General features: G+C 56.0%; 1 protein-coding gene and 1 pseudogene across 1 annotated transcript in view; one reads left to right on the top strand and one right to left on the bottom strand.

The window, feature by feature from the left end:
* Nucleotides 1-11,929, top strand: part of ARAP1 (ArfGAP with RhoGAP domain, ankyrin repeat and PH domain 1) — a 51,853-nt gene that overhangs the window by 26,935 nt on the left and 12,989 nt on the right. Inside the window, exons 7-15 of the mRNA XM_040489099.1 lie at nucleotides 285-315; nucleotides 387-532; nucleotides 2,750-2,949; nucleotides 5,002-5,087; nucleotides 6,265-6,447; nucleotides 7,540-7,714; nucleotides 8,889-9,023; nucleotides 11,330-11,465; nucleotides 11,737-11,839. Of these exons, the coding sequence (XP_040345033.1) occupies nucleotides 285-315; nucleotides 387-532; nucleotides 2,750-2,949; nucleotides 5,002-5,087; nucleotides 6,265-6,447; nucleotides 7,540-7,714; nucleotides 8,889-9,023; nucleotides 11,330-11,465; nucleotides 11,737-11,839 (1,195 nt within the window). The remainder of the gene's footprint in view (nucleotides 1-284; nucleotides 316-386; nucleotides 533-2,749; nucleotides 2,950-5,001; nucleotides 5,088-6,264; nucleotides 6,448-7,539; nucleotides 7,715-8,888; nucleotides 9,024-11,329; nucleotides 11,466-11,736; nucleotides 11,840-11,929) is intronic.
* LOC121039238 (40S ribosomal protein S12-like) lies at nucleotides 1,689-2,094 on the bottom strand (annotated as a pseudogene).

Genomic DNA, 11,929 nt, shown 5'->3' with positions numbered 1-11,929 from the left:
GGCCCCTCAGCCTGCCCCCTGCCCACCTCATCCCTCAGCCTGCCCCCTGCCCACCTCATCCCTCAGTCTGCCCTATGCCTACCCTGGTCCCTCAGCCTGTCCTTTCCCTTTCTTCCTTCCCCTGACTGAGCTCAGCCCTGTGCCAGCCACGCTTCCTGCTCCCAGTCCTGACACTATCCCCTGCCTGGTTCCTGAGCATTACCTTCCCATCACCTCCCTGCCTCCTGCTCTCCTTCCCTACTGCTACACGGCCTCTGAGCCTGGGTCCATTGACCCATTTCCAGATTCCTGTACCCTCCTTTATCTCCTTCCAAGGTACTTTTCTAGTCCCTAGGGTTCTACCTCCCCTTCCTCTCTGTCCCTCCCTGGGCCTTTGAGCCCCACCCCCCAGGCCTTGCCCTCACCCCTTCCCACCTACCTGCCAGGAGTACCACCTGGGCATTGGCATCACCTTCATTGACATGAACGTAGGCAACGTGAAGGAAGCAGACCGGCGCAGCTTCGACCTCACCACCCCCTACCGCATCTTCAGGTGAGCCTCCCTCCCCTCGCTTACCTGCATCATCAGTCCCTGTCAGCATTTTTCTTCTTGCTTGTGTGGAAACCTGCCCCTTCTAGGATGGATTTCTCCCCTCCCTTCCCAACCCTGACCATCCGCACTGGTCCTTTACCTCCACTCGCTAATCTCTTCTGATCCCTCCCTTCTAAGAAATCTCACTTTTACCCCACCCCCTCTCTGACCATCACTTTCCACCTCCCCCCCCACCTCACTCCCAGGCCATCACCTGCCACCTCTGAGGCACTGTGCCATGCCTGAGTTCAAATCGTGTATATTAGCCTGGCTGCCATGCATGACAGAATAGCACAGACTGGGGGACTTAAACAACAAAAGTTTATTTTCTCACAGTTCTGGAGGCTGGAAGTCTAAGGTCAAGGAGCCGTCCGTGTTAGTTTCTGGTGAGGCCCCTCTTCCTGGTAGATGGCTACCTCCTCACTGTGTCCTCATGCGACTTTTCCTCTGTGCGCATGTAGAAAGAGAGTGAGCTATCTGGCATCCCTTCCTCTTTCTGTAAAGAAACCAATCTTACCAGGTTAGAGCCCCCCTCTTAAGACATTATTTAACCTTAATTACCTCCCTCAAGGCCCTGTCTCCAGATGCAGTCACACTGGGGGACCACAGTTCGGTCCATAACATTCTGGGTCCACCACTGGGTCACTGTGTGACCTGGGCAAATCGCTTGACCTCTCTGTGCCTTGGTTTCTTCCTCTGTAAGACCACGACAGTCTTTGTAAAGCCCTTACCTGACGCGGTATGCAGTAATTGCTCTGTCAACACTGATGCCATCATGCCTCCGTCATCATTTCTTTTACTCTTAGCTCAGATCTCTTCTCCCCCAGGGACTTTTTCCTGAGCTCCACCTGTATGTCTAACAGTTTTGTGGATTCCTCCTCGACTCCCTGTACCTCCCAGGCCCGTATCTCCACCCATGGGAATGTCTGCCTCTCCTGCTCAGCCCTGGGGACACCCGTCACAACCCCTGTCTTGCCCCCATCACTCTCTCACCTTTGTCTGGCGCCTCGCCTCTGTCCCTCCCATTTTGTCCCAGGCCAGGGGGGCCTCTGGCAGTGGCTGTGGTGCTTCCTCATCCATTAGCTGATTGTCTACAACTGCCTGCAGGGCCTTTTCTTTTTGTTGAAAGCCAATTTTTTATTTGTTTATTTCTTGCATTTGAAGTTCTCTTTGATGACATCATTGGCCTGGGATTCTTTGTTGTCATCCTTAACTACCATGCAACCGTGACCAGCCACCTTCCAGCGTTTTCCAGAAGCCTGCCTATTCACCTACTTTCTTGTTGTCATCAACCTTAATTAGGTTGATTTGGTGTTCGGCACCAGGGGCCTCCACCCTCCTGACATGTAGGCTGAGACAGTTGGACGTAAGAACACAAAGACGGGCTTAGTGCTTAGCTAAGGCCTTGGCAGCTTGCAGATTCCACATCTTAGGCCTTTGTGGATGAGCATGGTCTTCAGCCCCTCTTGTAAAGCAGCATTATAGCCTGTCACACCTCTAACAGCGATGCCTTTTTTGGCCATGGTGGTGGGTGATGGGGGTAGCCAAATCTTGAATGCATACATATGTGGTGTGGTGGCAGCAGGGAAATAAAAAACCAGAGGAAGACACCTCTGTATCCTCTCATCCTGAAGGTGAAACCTCCACCCCACTGAAACTCTCCACTGCATCTCTGTTGTCCTCTGGGTGCACTTTGCCCTCTTCTGCCTGACACAGGCTTGTCCCTGTATGTCTCCCAACCTCTTGTCTGCACGTCTGCCCATCCTGCCTGCAGGTCCTGGAATGCCTGTGTGCCATCCCACCCCTTTGCACATGCTGTTCCCTTTGTCTAGAACTCCTTTCTGCCTCCTCTGGCTAAGCCCTTTTCATCTGTCACGTCTTAGCTCGGGCATTATTTTTTCCCCCGGCAGCCTTTTCTAGTCTCTGCGTGGGGCAGAGGCAACTCTGGGCTCCCCCAGCTCCCGTGTATCTCTCAGGTTCATAGTGTCCTTGCTTTTGTCCATGCCCACCTTCCCCACAGACCCAGGATGCCACCCTCTTCTGGTTATGAGTGCTCAATGCCTTGTTCCTGCCCCCCCGCCCCCCCCCCCCCGCCCAAGGCTGTGCCTCCTCATGCTGCCTGCAAATCTCTCTGAGCCCTTTCCCACCAGCCCCCACCCCCCACTCCTGTGTCCCTAGCTTCTCGGCCGAATCGGAACTAGAGAAGGAGCAGTGGCTGGAGGCCATGCAGGGAGCCATTGCCGAGGCCCTGTCTACCTTGGAGGTGGCCGAGCGCATCTGGGCTGTGGCCCCCAACAGGTTCTGTGCCGACTGCGGGGCTGCCCAGCCTGACTGGGCCTCCATCAACCTCTGTGTCGTCATCTGCAAGCGCTGTGCAGGTGTGTGGGGCTGGGGCACCAGGCTGAAGCATGACAGGGCTGGTGTGTTGGGATGGTAGGTGGCCCATCTGGCTAGAGGGGCTGGACCCAAGACGGTAATCAGATTGTTGTTGATGAAGTTGTACCTGTATGCCAGGCCTTTCCCACTGCGATTAGCCCTCAGTCCTGAGATTGTAAAGCAGGGGTTAACTGCTCATGCCATGGGTAAGGACACTGAAGCACAGAGAGGGGAAATGGCTTGTTCAGGGTGGCCTGTCAAGTAAGTGTGGATTTGAGCCCAGGCCTGTTGGGGTCCGGCACCCTGTCACATCAGAGGAGTGGAAAGAAGTGAGACAGGAGGAGCTGGCAGGGCGTTGCAGGCAGTGGGAGGAGCTAGTGTTTCATCTGGAGGTGATGGGAGGCAGGAGTGGGAGGGAAATGGTCAGATTTGTGCCTCAGACTCTGGCTGGTGGGTGGAATCCGAGTTGGAAAGGTGAGACTGGAGACCAGCGGGGAGGCTGTTAATGGATCCATTAGAGAGAAGAACAGGCTAAGGGCTGGTCTGTGGAAGCGATGGAGAGCGCTTGAGAGATGTGCAGGATCTGCAGTGTAAAGGTCTCAGGGACGGATCAGATGAGGAGGGTGAGAAAGAAAGACTGGAGCCTAAGATTGATTCATCTACTGAACCGGCATTTATTGGGGGTCTGTGGTATGCCAGACACTGTGAGGTATTGGGGATTTGGCTCTCCTGGGAGCTGATGGTGCCCAGGTGGCAGCTTTGGGCAGCTTGAGATGGGGATCTGGGGTGCGGGGGACAGTTCTGGGGAAGGCGCTGAGCTCAGTAAGAAGCCCTGAAGCCTGTGGGACATCTAGGGCTAAGGTCCAGGAGGCCTTGGGCTGTGAGGTCTGGGTGCAGGAAAGAAATGACTCGATTTAGAAAGGTGTCAGCTCACGGAGGCATATGGGTGACTGGAGTGGAAGAGGTGCTCCATGAGAGGTTGCAGAGGGCGTGAGGCTGAAGCCAGAACCAGGCAGTGCTAGGCACTCCTAGAGCCCCAGCCTCCTCCCTACCCCGGGGTCCTTCGTGGGACCTATAGCTGAGCAAGGCTGCATTCCCTCCAGCCCCAACTCCCCCTGCCCTCTCATTCCACAGAGATTTACTAAGTGCTCACTATGTGCTAGACTTTATTCTAGGCACGGAGGCTAGATCCTAAAGCTGACAGTCAAGGTTCCTGCTCTCAAGCAGCTTACATTCTGTTGGGGAGAGGCAGAAAATACATATATGAACCAATAAAAACATCAGGTAATAAAGTGCTAGGCAGATAATGTGTCTGTCAGGAAGCCCTCTCTGAAGAGATGACATGTCAGCTGAGATCTGGATGGGAGGAGGGAGCAGACCCTGGGGAGATGGGGGAAGAGAATCCAAGCAGAAAGAACTGTGAGGGCAAAGGCCCTGAGGCAGGAATGAGGTTGGTTGATAGGAAGAGGGAAGAGAGTATGGCCCAGGGGGATTGGGGTTGGGGAAAATTCTGAGATGAAGTTGAAGAAGCAGGTAGGGAATTCGCATCTAATTCTGGGGAGCCATTGGAGGGTCTAAAGCAGGGATTTGTTGTAAGGAGATTTGCTTTTTAAAGAGATCACTCTGGGGGCACCTGGCTGGCTCAGTTTGTGTGTGACTCTTGATCTGGGAGGAGGAGGAGGGGGGTGGGAGAGTCATGAGTTCAAGCCCCATGTTGGGCATAAAGCTTACTTAAAGAAAAACACAGACAAAGCCCCAAAAACTCCATGCGGGCTGGGCTGTGCAGAGAGTGGCCTGTGGGGAGTGACGGGGGGGTGGGGCGGGTGGGGGCGGGGGCACTGCTGCAGGAGCCCAGGTGACTTTACAGGGCTCAGTTCTGTGGTGCCAAGAGCAGGGGGATGCGTGGCTGGTTTCCAGAGTGGTGTGTGAGTGACCTCTCCCTGTCTGCCCTGGATGGGCTCTATGGGGAGGCAAGGATGGGGGGAAGGTTAGTGCTTATATGAAGGAGAGAGCCCTAAAGACCCATGACCCTGAGTCTAGCCCTCTGTCTATAGGGGAGCACCGTGGCCTAGGCGCTGGGGTCTCCAAGGTGCGGAGCCTGAAGATGGACAGGAAGGTGTGGACGGAAACACTCATTGAGGTGGGGAGGCCTTGCCCGCCGCCTACATTTGGGGTCAGCTCCACTCAGCTACTGCCTGGGTCTCCCCCATCTCACAGACCCCGGCACCCTGGAGCTAGAAGAGACCTTGGGGATCATCTAGTGGGTGGGGATTTTGGAAAAGTTGATTTTTGGCAAAGTCAGCAAACTGGCCAGTGAGCTAAGAATGTTTCTACAGTTTTAAAGGGTTGTAAAAAAAAAAAAAAAAAAAGGAATATACCACAGAAACTGTCCTGCAGAGCCTAAAATGTCGTTTCATCTTCACTCACATATGCCAGTGGGTGTGAGTATGTACGTTTGGGGGCATACTTACATGTGCATATGTGCCTGTGTACTTGGGGTTCCCAGGTACTGACACATGTGGTGGTCACAGAGGAGAACCGTGCAACGGGAGGCTGACCACACGGGCCTACCTGACAGCCCCAGCCACGCTTCAGTTTGGGTGTCACATCTCCTGTGAGTTAGGGTTAGAATCCCCAGGTTAAACATGAGGACACTGAGGCTCAGGGAGAGAAAATGACTTGCCCGAAGTCACAGAGTAAGTCGGTGGTGGTGGAGCCTGTTTCTGCTTTATTCTCTTCTGTGACCCAGGACCCCACACAGGGCCTGACAAGGAGGCAGGGTGGGGGGCCCAGGAAATGGCTGTGGAATGAATGATCAGCAGGATGAAGGGATTAATAGACTAGTTCCCTAGTTACTGGATTCTTGTATCTGCCCCCCAGCATTAGCCCCTGCTCCTCCTCCCCTGAGCCCAGAGAGGAATGTCAAGGACAGGAGAGGTTTCCAAAATCCCTACCCACTCCATTGGCTAACAGGTCAGCCGCCGCCCCCAACCCGTGACCCTTGCCCAGGCTGTGATAGCCTCAGGAATACAGAGTTCCAGATGTGGGAAATAGTAAGGCCCCCAACCAGGCACCAGGCCTGGGGCGTCTACCTGGCAGACGGTCTGCCTCGGTCTGCCTCTCGTCCTGTCGTTGAGCTGAGGGACTAGGCTTGGGCTCACAGCCACCAGCAGGCCAGGCTGCCCCTCAGCTTCCCGGATTGGAAAGTGGGTAGGTGGCCTGGCTCTCCCAGCCCCTTGCCTGACAACCTCGAAGATTTTATAAGAACGGGCCTCTGGACATAAGCTGCCTCTCTAACCTCTTGCCCAAACCCACAGCTCTTCTTACAGCTGGGCAATGGCCCTGGGAACCGCTTCTGGGCAGCCAATGTACCCCCCAGTGAGGCTCTGCAGCCCAGCAGCAGCCCCAGTGCCCGGCGGCGCCACCTGGAGGCCAAATACCGTGAGGGCAAGTACCGCCGCTATCACCCGCTCTTTGGCAACCAGGAGGAACTGGACAAGGTCAGGGCATTGGGCCTCTGGGGCTCCTGGAGACCACCCACTTTCTTTCTGCTCCCCTCATTGCTCTCTGTGTTTCAACTCATCTTTTGCATCAGCTCAGAGCGATGAGCTTGGTATATAGGGAAACTGAGGCCCAGAGGGCAGAAGGACCCTGCCTGAGCCACAGGGAGAGTTGGAGCAAAGGAAGGAGGAGTCAGGCCTGACCCTTGGGCCAAGGCCACATCCCCAGCATCTGTCTGCCTCCCTCCCCTCTTGATTCCTCTGTCTCCCGAACCGTCCTGCTCCTTGTGAATCCTGCCAAAAGGAGTGAACTTGATGGGGATGCTATTTCCTGTCAGGCTCATGAAAAACAGCTGGCTGCTCTGACCCACCCCCCCCCATCCACACCCCACTCAAGATGAGGCCCCACATGGGCCCCAGGCCCTGACAGGCTGGGAGCCAAGCCCCGGGCCCTGGTCTGGCTCAGCCTGAGTGGGAGGTAGCCTGCTCCGAGGCAGGGGGATGCCACTGTGACCTCTGATTGGCCTTCAGCCCCTCCCCCCAAGCAGCCCCACCCAGGAAGGCTCAGTCTAGCTAGAAGCCCAGTGGGAGCCAGACCTCCACCTCCCAGGAACCCAGGCGTCCAGCCCCCAGCCCAGCCCAGTCTAGCCCGCCAGCTAGGAGGGGCAGCAACTCCCATTGGTTGAGAGGGCTGGGCAGGCAGTGAGGAATTCAAATGTGGGAGGAATTAGCTACAAAGCACCCCGCTCTGCCCTTCCACAAGGCAGAGGGAGCTTGAGATCCTCTAGAGAACAGGCTTGGCGGCTGACTGGATCCCAGGGGCTGCCAGCAGGGGTGAGCCCTGGGCCACTCGGATCCCCAGCCTCTGCAGGGCAGCCCCTACCTACCCTCCTAACCCCTTGGCCTTTCTCTTCCTCCCCCTTTCCTCTCTGGCTTTCTTCCTGCCTCTTTTCTCTTTCAACCTGAGGATGGGCCCCCAGACTTGGGTGACTCCTTCCACTCCCTTCCTCTCTTCCCCCAGGCCCCCTTTCCCACTGTCCCCCCACTCTGACTTAGGCTGACCCTCCCCTCCCTCTTCCTCCCTCCTCCCAGGCTCTGTGTGCTGCAGTCACTACCACAGACCTGGCTGAGACCCAAGCTCTCCTGGGCTGTGGGGCTGGAGTCAACTGCTTCTCAGGGGACCCTGAGGCCCCCACGCCCCTGGCTCTTGCCGAGCAGGCAGGGCAGGCGCTGCAGATGGAATTCCTACGGAACAACCGGACCACGGGTGAGTGGCTGATGGGACTGTCCACCTTGAGGGATGGGGCCTCCCTGCTGCCACCGTCTGGCCTTTTGAAAGGGGTGCTGGGTGGGGGTCACCAGAAGCGGTGTATCACCCTGTGGGGTTAGATATGTGTACCACGTGGGCTGTGATAGCAGCTCCTTGAGGGGCCCTACAACAGCGTGTGACTTGGGGTCTGTTTGGGTTTGCATGTCAGTGTACATTTGTGCATCTGGCTTCCCCCTCGTACGTGTGTCCCTTTGTGTCTGTCTCTGCATCTCTTTCTGGATTTGTGGGTCCCGCCCAGACCTGCAGCAGGGCCTTCTGCCTGCCACCGTCTGGGCATCTCTGAGCTGCTGCAGATCTGTGTTTCCTCACACCTGGGGGTGTCGAGGGCTTTGGAGTTTGTGTGTGTACAGAGTAGCTGAGTTGCTGTGTGGGGGTTGCATTTCTCTATGTGCGAGTGGCCCACAATGGCAGCCCTGTCTGCTGCTTTGTCTGGGTGGGGCTCTGTCACAGACTGGGGTTGGGGCCCATTTGGCTATCACTCTCCGGGTGAGTGAGGAGGGGATGGCGGGGGTGAGCCCTGCCGGTCATGGCCCGGGGCTGGCCTCTGGGGCCATATCCCAGGACTGAGGGTGGAGCTCAGAGGCCAGAGCTTGGCTCGTGGCCACGGGTGGGTGGGGTGTGCTGGGCTGGAGCAAGCCCAGGTGTCCAGGGAGGCACAGGAGACCACCCAGCTGGCTTGAGCTTTGGGACCGCTGGGAGCGGGACTGGAGCCGGGCTGCTTCCTTAGGCTTTGCATTGTCTGGGACAGACCTCCTTCTGGGGATTGTTAGTGAGTTTGCCAAGACCCCTCATTCTAGTGTGCTAGCCCTGTGCCTCAACAGAGAAAGTGGGGTAGGCTGGGCTGGGGAGTTGGGGGGCTTCCTGGCAGGGAAGGTACTGGAGCTGGGCCTTGGAACTAGGGTGGAATTTGCACAAGCGGGAGGAGGTGGAGAATGACTTGGGCAAAGCCCTGGATGTGGCACTGAGACCCTGAAGGTGATAGAGGACTGGTGGCTTGAATGTAAGCTCGGATGCTCGACCCAGGCAGGGGTGAGGGGAGACACCCTGGGATGGTGAGCACGAGCAGCTGTTCCTCACCATACACCCCACCCCCCCAACACCTTCCCTAAAGAGGTGCCTCGGCTGGATTCAGCGAAGCCTCTGGAAAAGCACTACTCAGTTGTCTTGCCGACCGTGAGCCACAGTGGCTTCCTCTACAAGACTGCTTCTGCCGCCAAGCTGCTGCAGGACCGCCGTGCCCGGGAAGGTGGGTGTTGGGCAGACCCCGTTCTTGCCATGGTGTTCTGGCATGGTGGCCGGGCCAGAGAAGCCAGGGCTGTCTGCACTGGTGACCAAGGAGGGTGCCAAGTATACTCTGGCAGAGTCACCCTAGAGGGCTTCCAGGATGTGGTCTCTAGTACATAGTAGATGCTTAATAAATGGGCGAATAGGGGTGGGAGTGGGGCCTGGCACTGCGGAGCAAGTCACTGCTAGAGTGCCTTTAGGCTATAAAAGCCTTGATTGAGCGCCTGCTGGGTGCTGGGCCTCTGATAGTTAGAGCCAGACAGAGCTAAGCTCAGAGCTCCTCCCCTTCGTCCTCTCTGCCTTCCATTTGCTCCCCAGCTCTGAGTACAATCCGCAGTCCTTCCCATATCCCACAAGGACCTGCCAGTCAGCCCTCCCACCCTGTGACTTCTGACCCCTCTCCCCTCACTCACTCTGCTCCAGCTTTACTGGCCTCCTTGCTGTTTCTCAGACATGTATATTTACTTCCACCAGGGCCTTTACATTTGCTCTGCCCCCTGCCCAAAATGATTTTCGCCAAAATATCTGCACGATCAGTCTCTCGCTTCAGTCGGATCTCTGTTTATTTTATTTTATTTTTAATGTTTTAATGTTTATTTATGTTTGAGAGAGAGAGAGCAAGAGTGGAAGGGGCAGAGAGAGGGAGACAGATTCCAAAGCAGGGGCTCCACGCTGACAGCAGTGAGCCCAATGAGGGGCTAGGACTCGCCAACCGTGAGATCATGACCTGAGCTGAAGTCAGATGTTTAACTGACTGAGCCACCCAGGTGCCCCGAGTCAGGTCTCTGTTTAAATGTTACTCCTTAGAGGGAGGCCTGGGTGACTCAGTCAGTTAAGCGTCCATCTTCGGCTCAGGTCACGGTCTCACAGTTCATGAGTTTGAGCCCCATACTGGGCTCTCTGCTGTCAGCATGGAGCCCACTTCGGATCCTCTGTTTCCCTCTCGTTCTGCCTCTTCCCTGTTCACCCACACACACGTGCGCTCTCTCACTCTCTCTCCCTCAAATAAACAAACATTAAAAAAAAAATGTTACTCCTTAGAGACTTCATCCATAACCATTTTACCCAAATTAGCATGCTCTATTTACTTTTACCCTAACTTCATGCCACTTATCTGACGTTAATTTGTCTGCGTATAGATGTATCTATTGATTCTCTGTGCCACACTGGAATATAAGCTCCTCTCGGCCACCGCTGTAGCCCCAGCACCTAGAACAGCTCCTAGCACAGTGGGCACTTGACAGACATCACAGGATGAAGAGTGACCGAGGCAGGGCCACTGCTTCTGGAGGGCCCCAGCCTGGGGGGCAGACTCTGGGACACACTGCCCTCAGAGGGCAGATGGCATATCCTCACAGATAGGACAAGAGACAGTGTCTGCTTTGGGAACATTATTGAGACCATTGCTCCCTGCGTCCCTCAGCACCCCTCTGTGACACCCTCTAATACCCAAAGAGATTTCTTTGGAACTCTGTGCTGTTCACCACCTCACTGCCCCTGGGGCACTGCCCCTCGTCTACCTCCTTCTGCCTGATAATGTCATTTATGTAACTGCTTGAGTCATCCTTTTTGCCCTGGATGCCAGGAAGCTCTGAGCCAATGTGAAGCTCAATGCTACGAACTATATAAGCCTGCGTGGCCTTGACATTCTGTTCTTTCTCCTGCCTTTCCTGGTCCAGATCCCCATTGCTGTTCCTTTATGGGATCTTGTCAGTTTTCTCAGTGCCATTATAGGAAGAAACATAGAGCAATGTGTGTCACTGGCAGGGGAGGGTGGGAGCATGGGGTGGGCATGGAAACTTTCTGTGACATATGGGCTGTTCTTAAAGGATGGAGGGTGTGGGTGGAGGAAACAAGGTGAGCAAAAGTGGGAAGGGCGAGGTATATGCCCAGAAGTGGTTGGAGAGGAGGGTAGGGGCAGACCCAGCAGGGCCTTGAATGCCAGTCTGAGGTGTATAGAATAAGGGGAACATGGCAAAGTTCTGAGCACGGGAAGGACGGAGTCTGGTTTTACTTAGATCACTTTTGAATCTTGGAAGAAGCAAGTCGAGGCACCAATGAAGAAGTCACTGCAGTGGTTCAGGGGAGAGGCGTGGGCTGGGCTGGGGCGGCAGGCTGCAGGGAGGAGGATGGAATCAGGGGAAGCTTGTGAGTTAGAACGAAGAGGACATGAGTCAGGTGGGAGTCGGGGCCCAGGGAGGATACAGAGGGGGTTTTCAGGGGAGGGCAGGGGCTCCCTCATGGCTCCCCTGCCCAACTTCTTCCCAGAGTTCAGCCGACGCTGGTGTGTCCTTAGCGACGGGGTCCTGAGCTACTATGAGAATGAGCGGGCAGTGACCCCCAACGGTGAGATTCGGGCCAGTGAGATTGTGTGCCTGGCAGTGCCCCCTCCTGACACCCACGGGTGAGTATCCCTGGGGCAGAATCACAGACTCTTATTGCTGTGGGATCCAAGCCCCCATTCAGGAGATAGGGAAACAGGCCCAGAGAGGGTCAGAACCTTCCCAGGGTCACAGAGCAAACCCTGTGGGTCTCCGGAGGCCCCAGTTTAGGACTTTCCCATCCCTTCTTATGGGGCCAGGGAAAGGGCAGGGGGCAGGGGATGGCGGCAAGGCTGGGCAGGGTGGGTCATGGCTGGGTTGAGTGGGCCTGAATCCTGACCTGTGTGTCTACAGCTTTGAGCACACCTTTGAGGTGTACACGGAGGGAGAGCGGCTGTACCTGTTTGGTCTGGAGAGTGCAGAGCTGGCTCGTGAGTGGGTCAAGTGCATTGCTAAGGTGGGCCTGAGTTAGTGGACAGGTGTGGGAAGTCTGACAGGGGCTGGGGTGGGATCTCCCGGCTGATCCCGTGTACCCCATCTCTCCTGC

The sequence above is a fragment of the Herpailurus yagouaroundi genome, unplaced genomic scaffold, assembly GCF_014898765.1.
Source record: "Herpailurus yagouaroundi ecotype Mexico unplaced genomic scaffold, PumYag 180, whole genome shotgun sequence".
Lineage (NCBI taxonomy): Eukaryota > Metazoa > Chordata > Mammalia > Carnivora > Felidae > Herpailurus > Herpailurus yagouaroundi.
The sequence above is the reverse complement of the archived record's forward strand: the minus strand, read 5'-3'. Positions and strand labels throughout refer to the sequence as shown.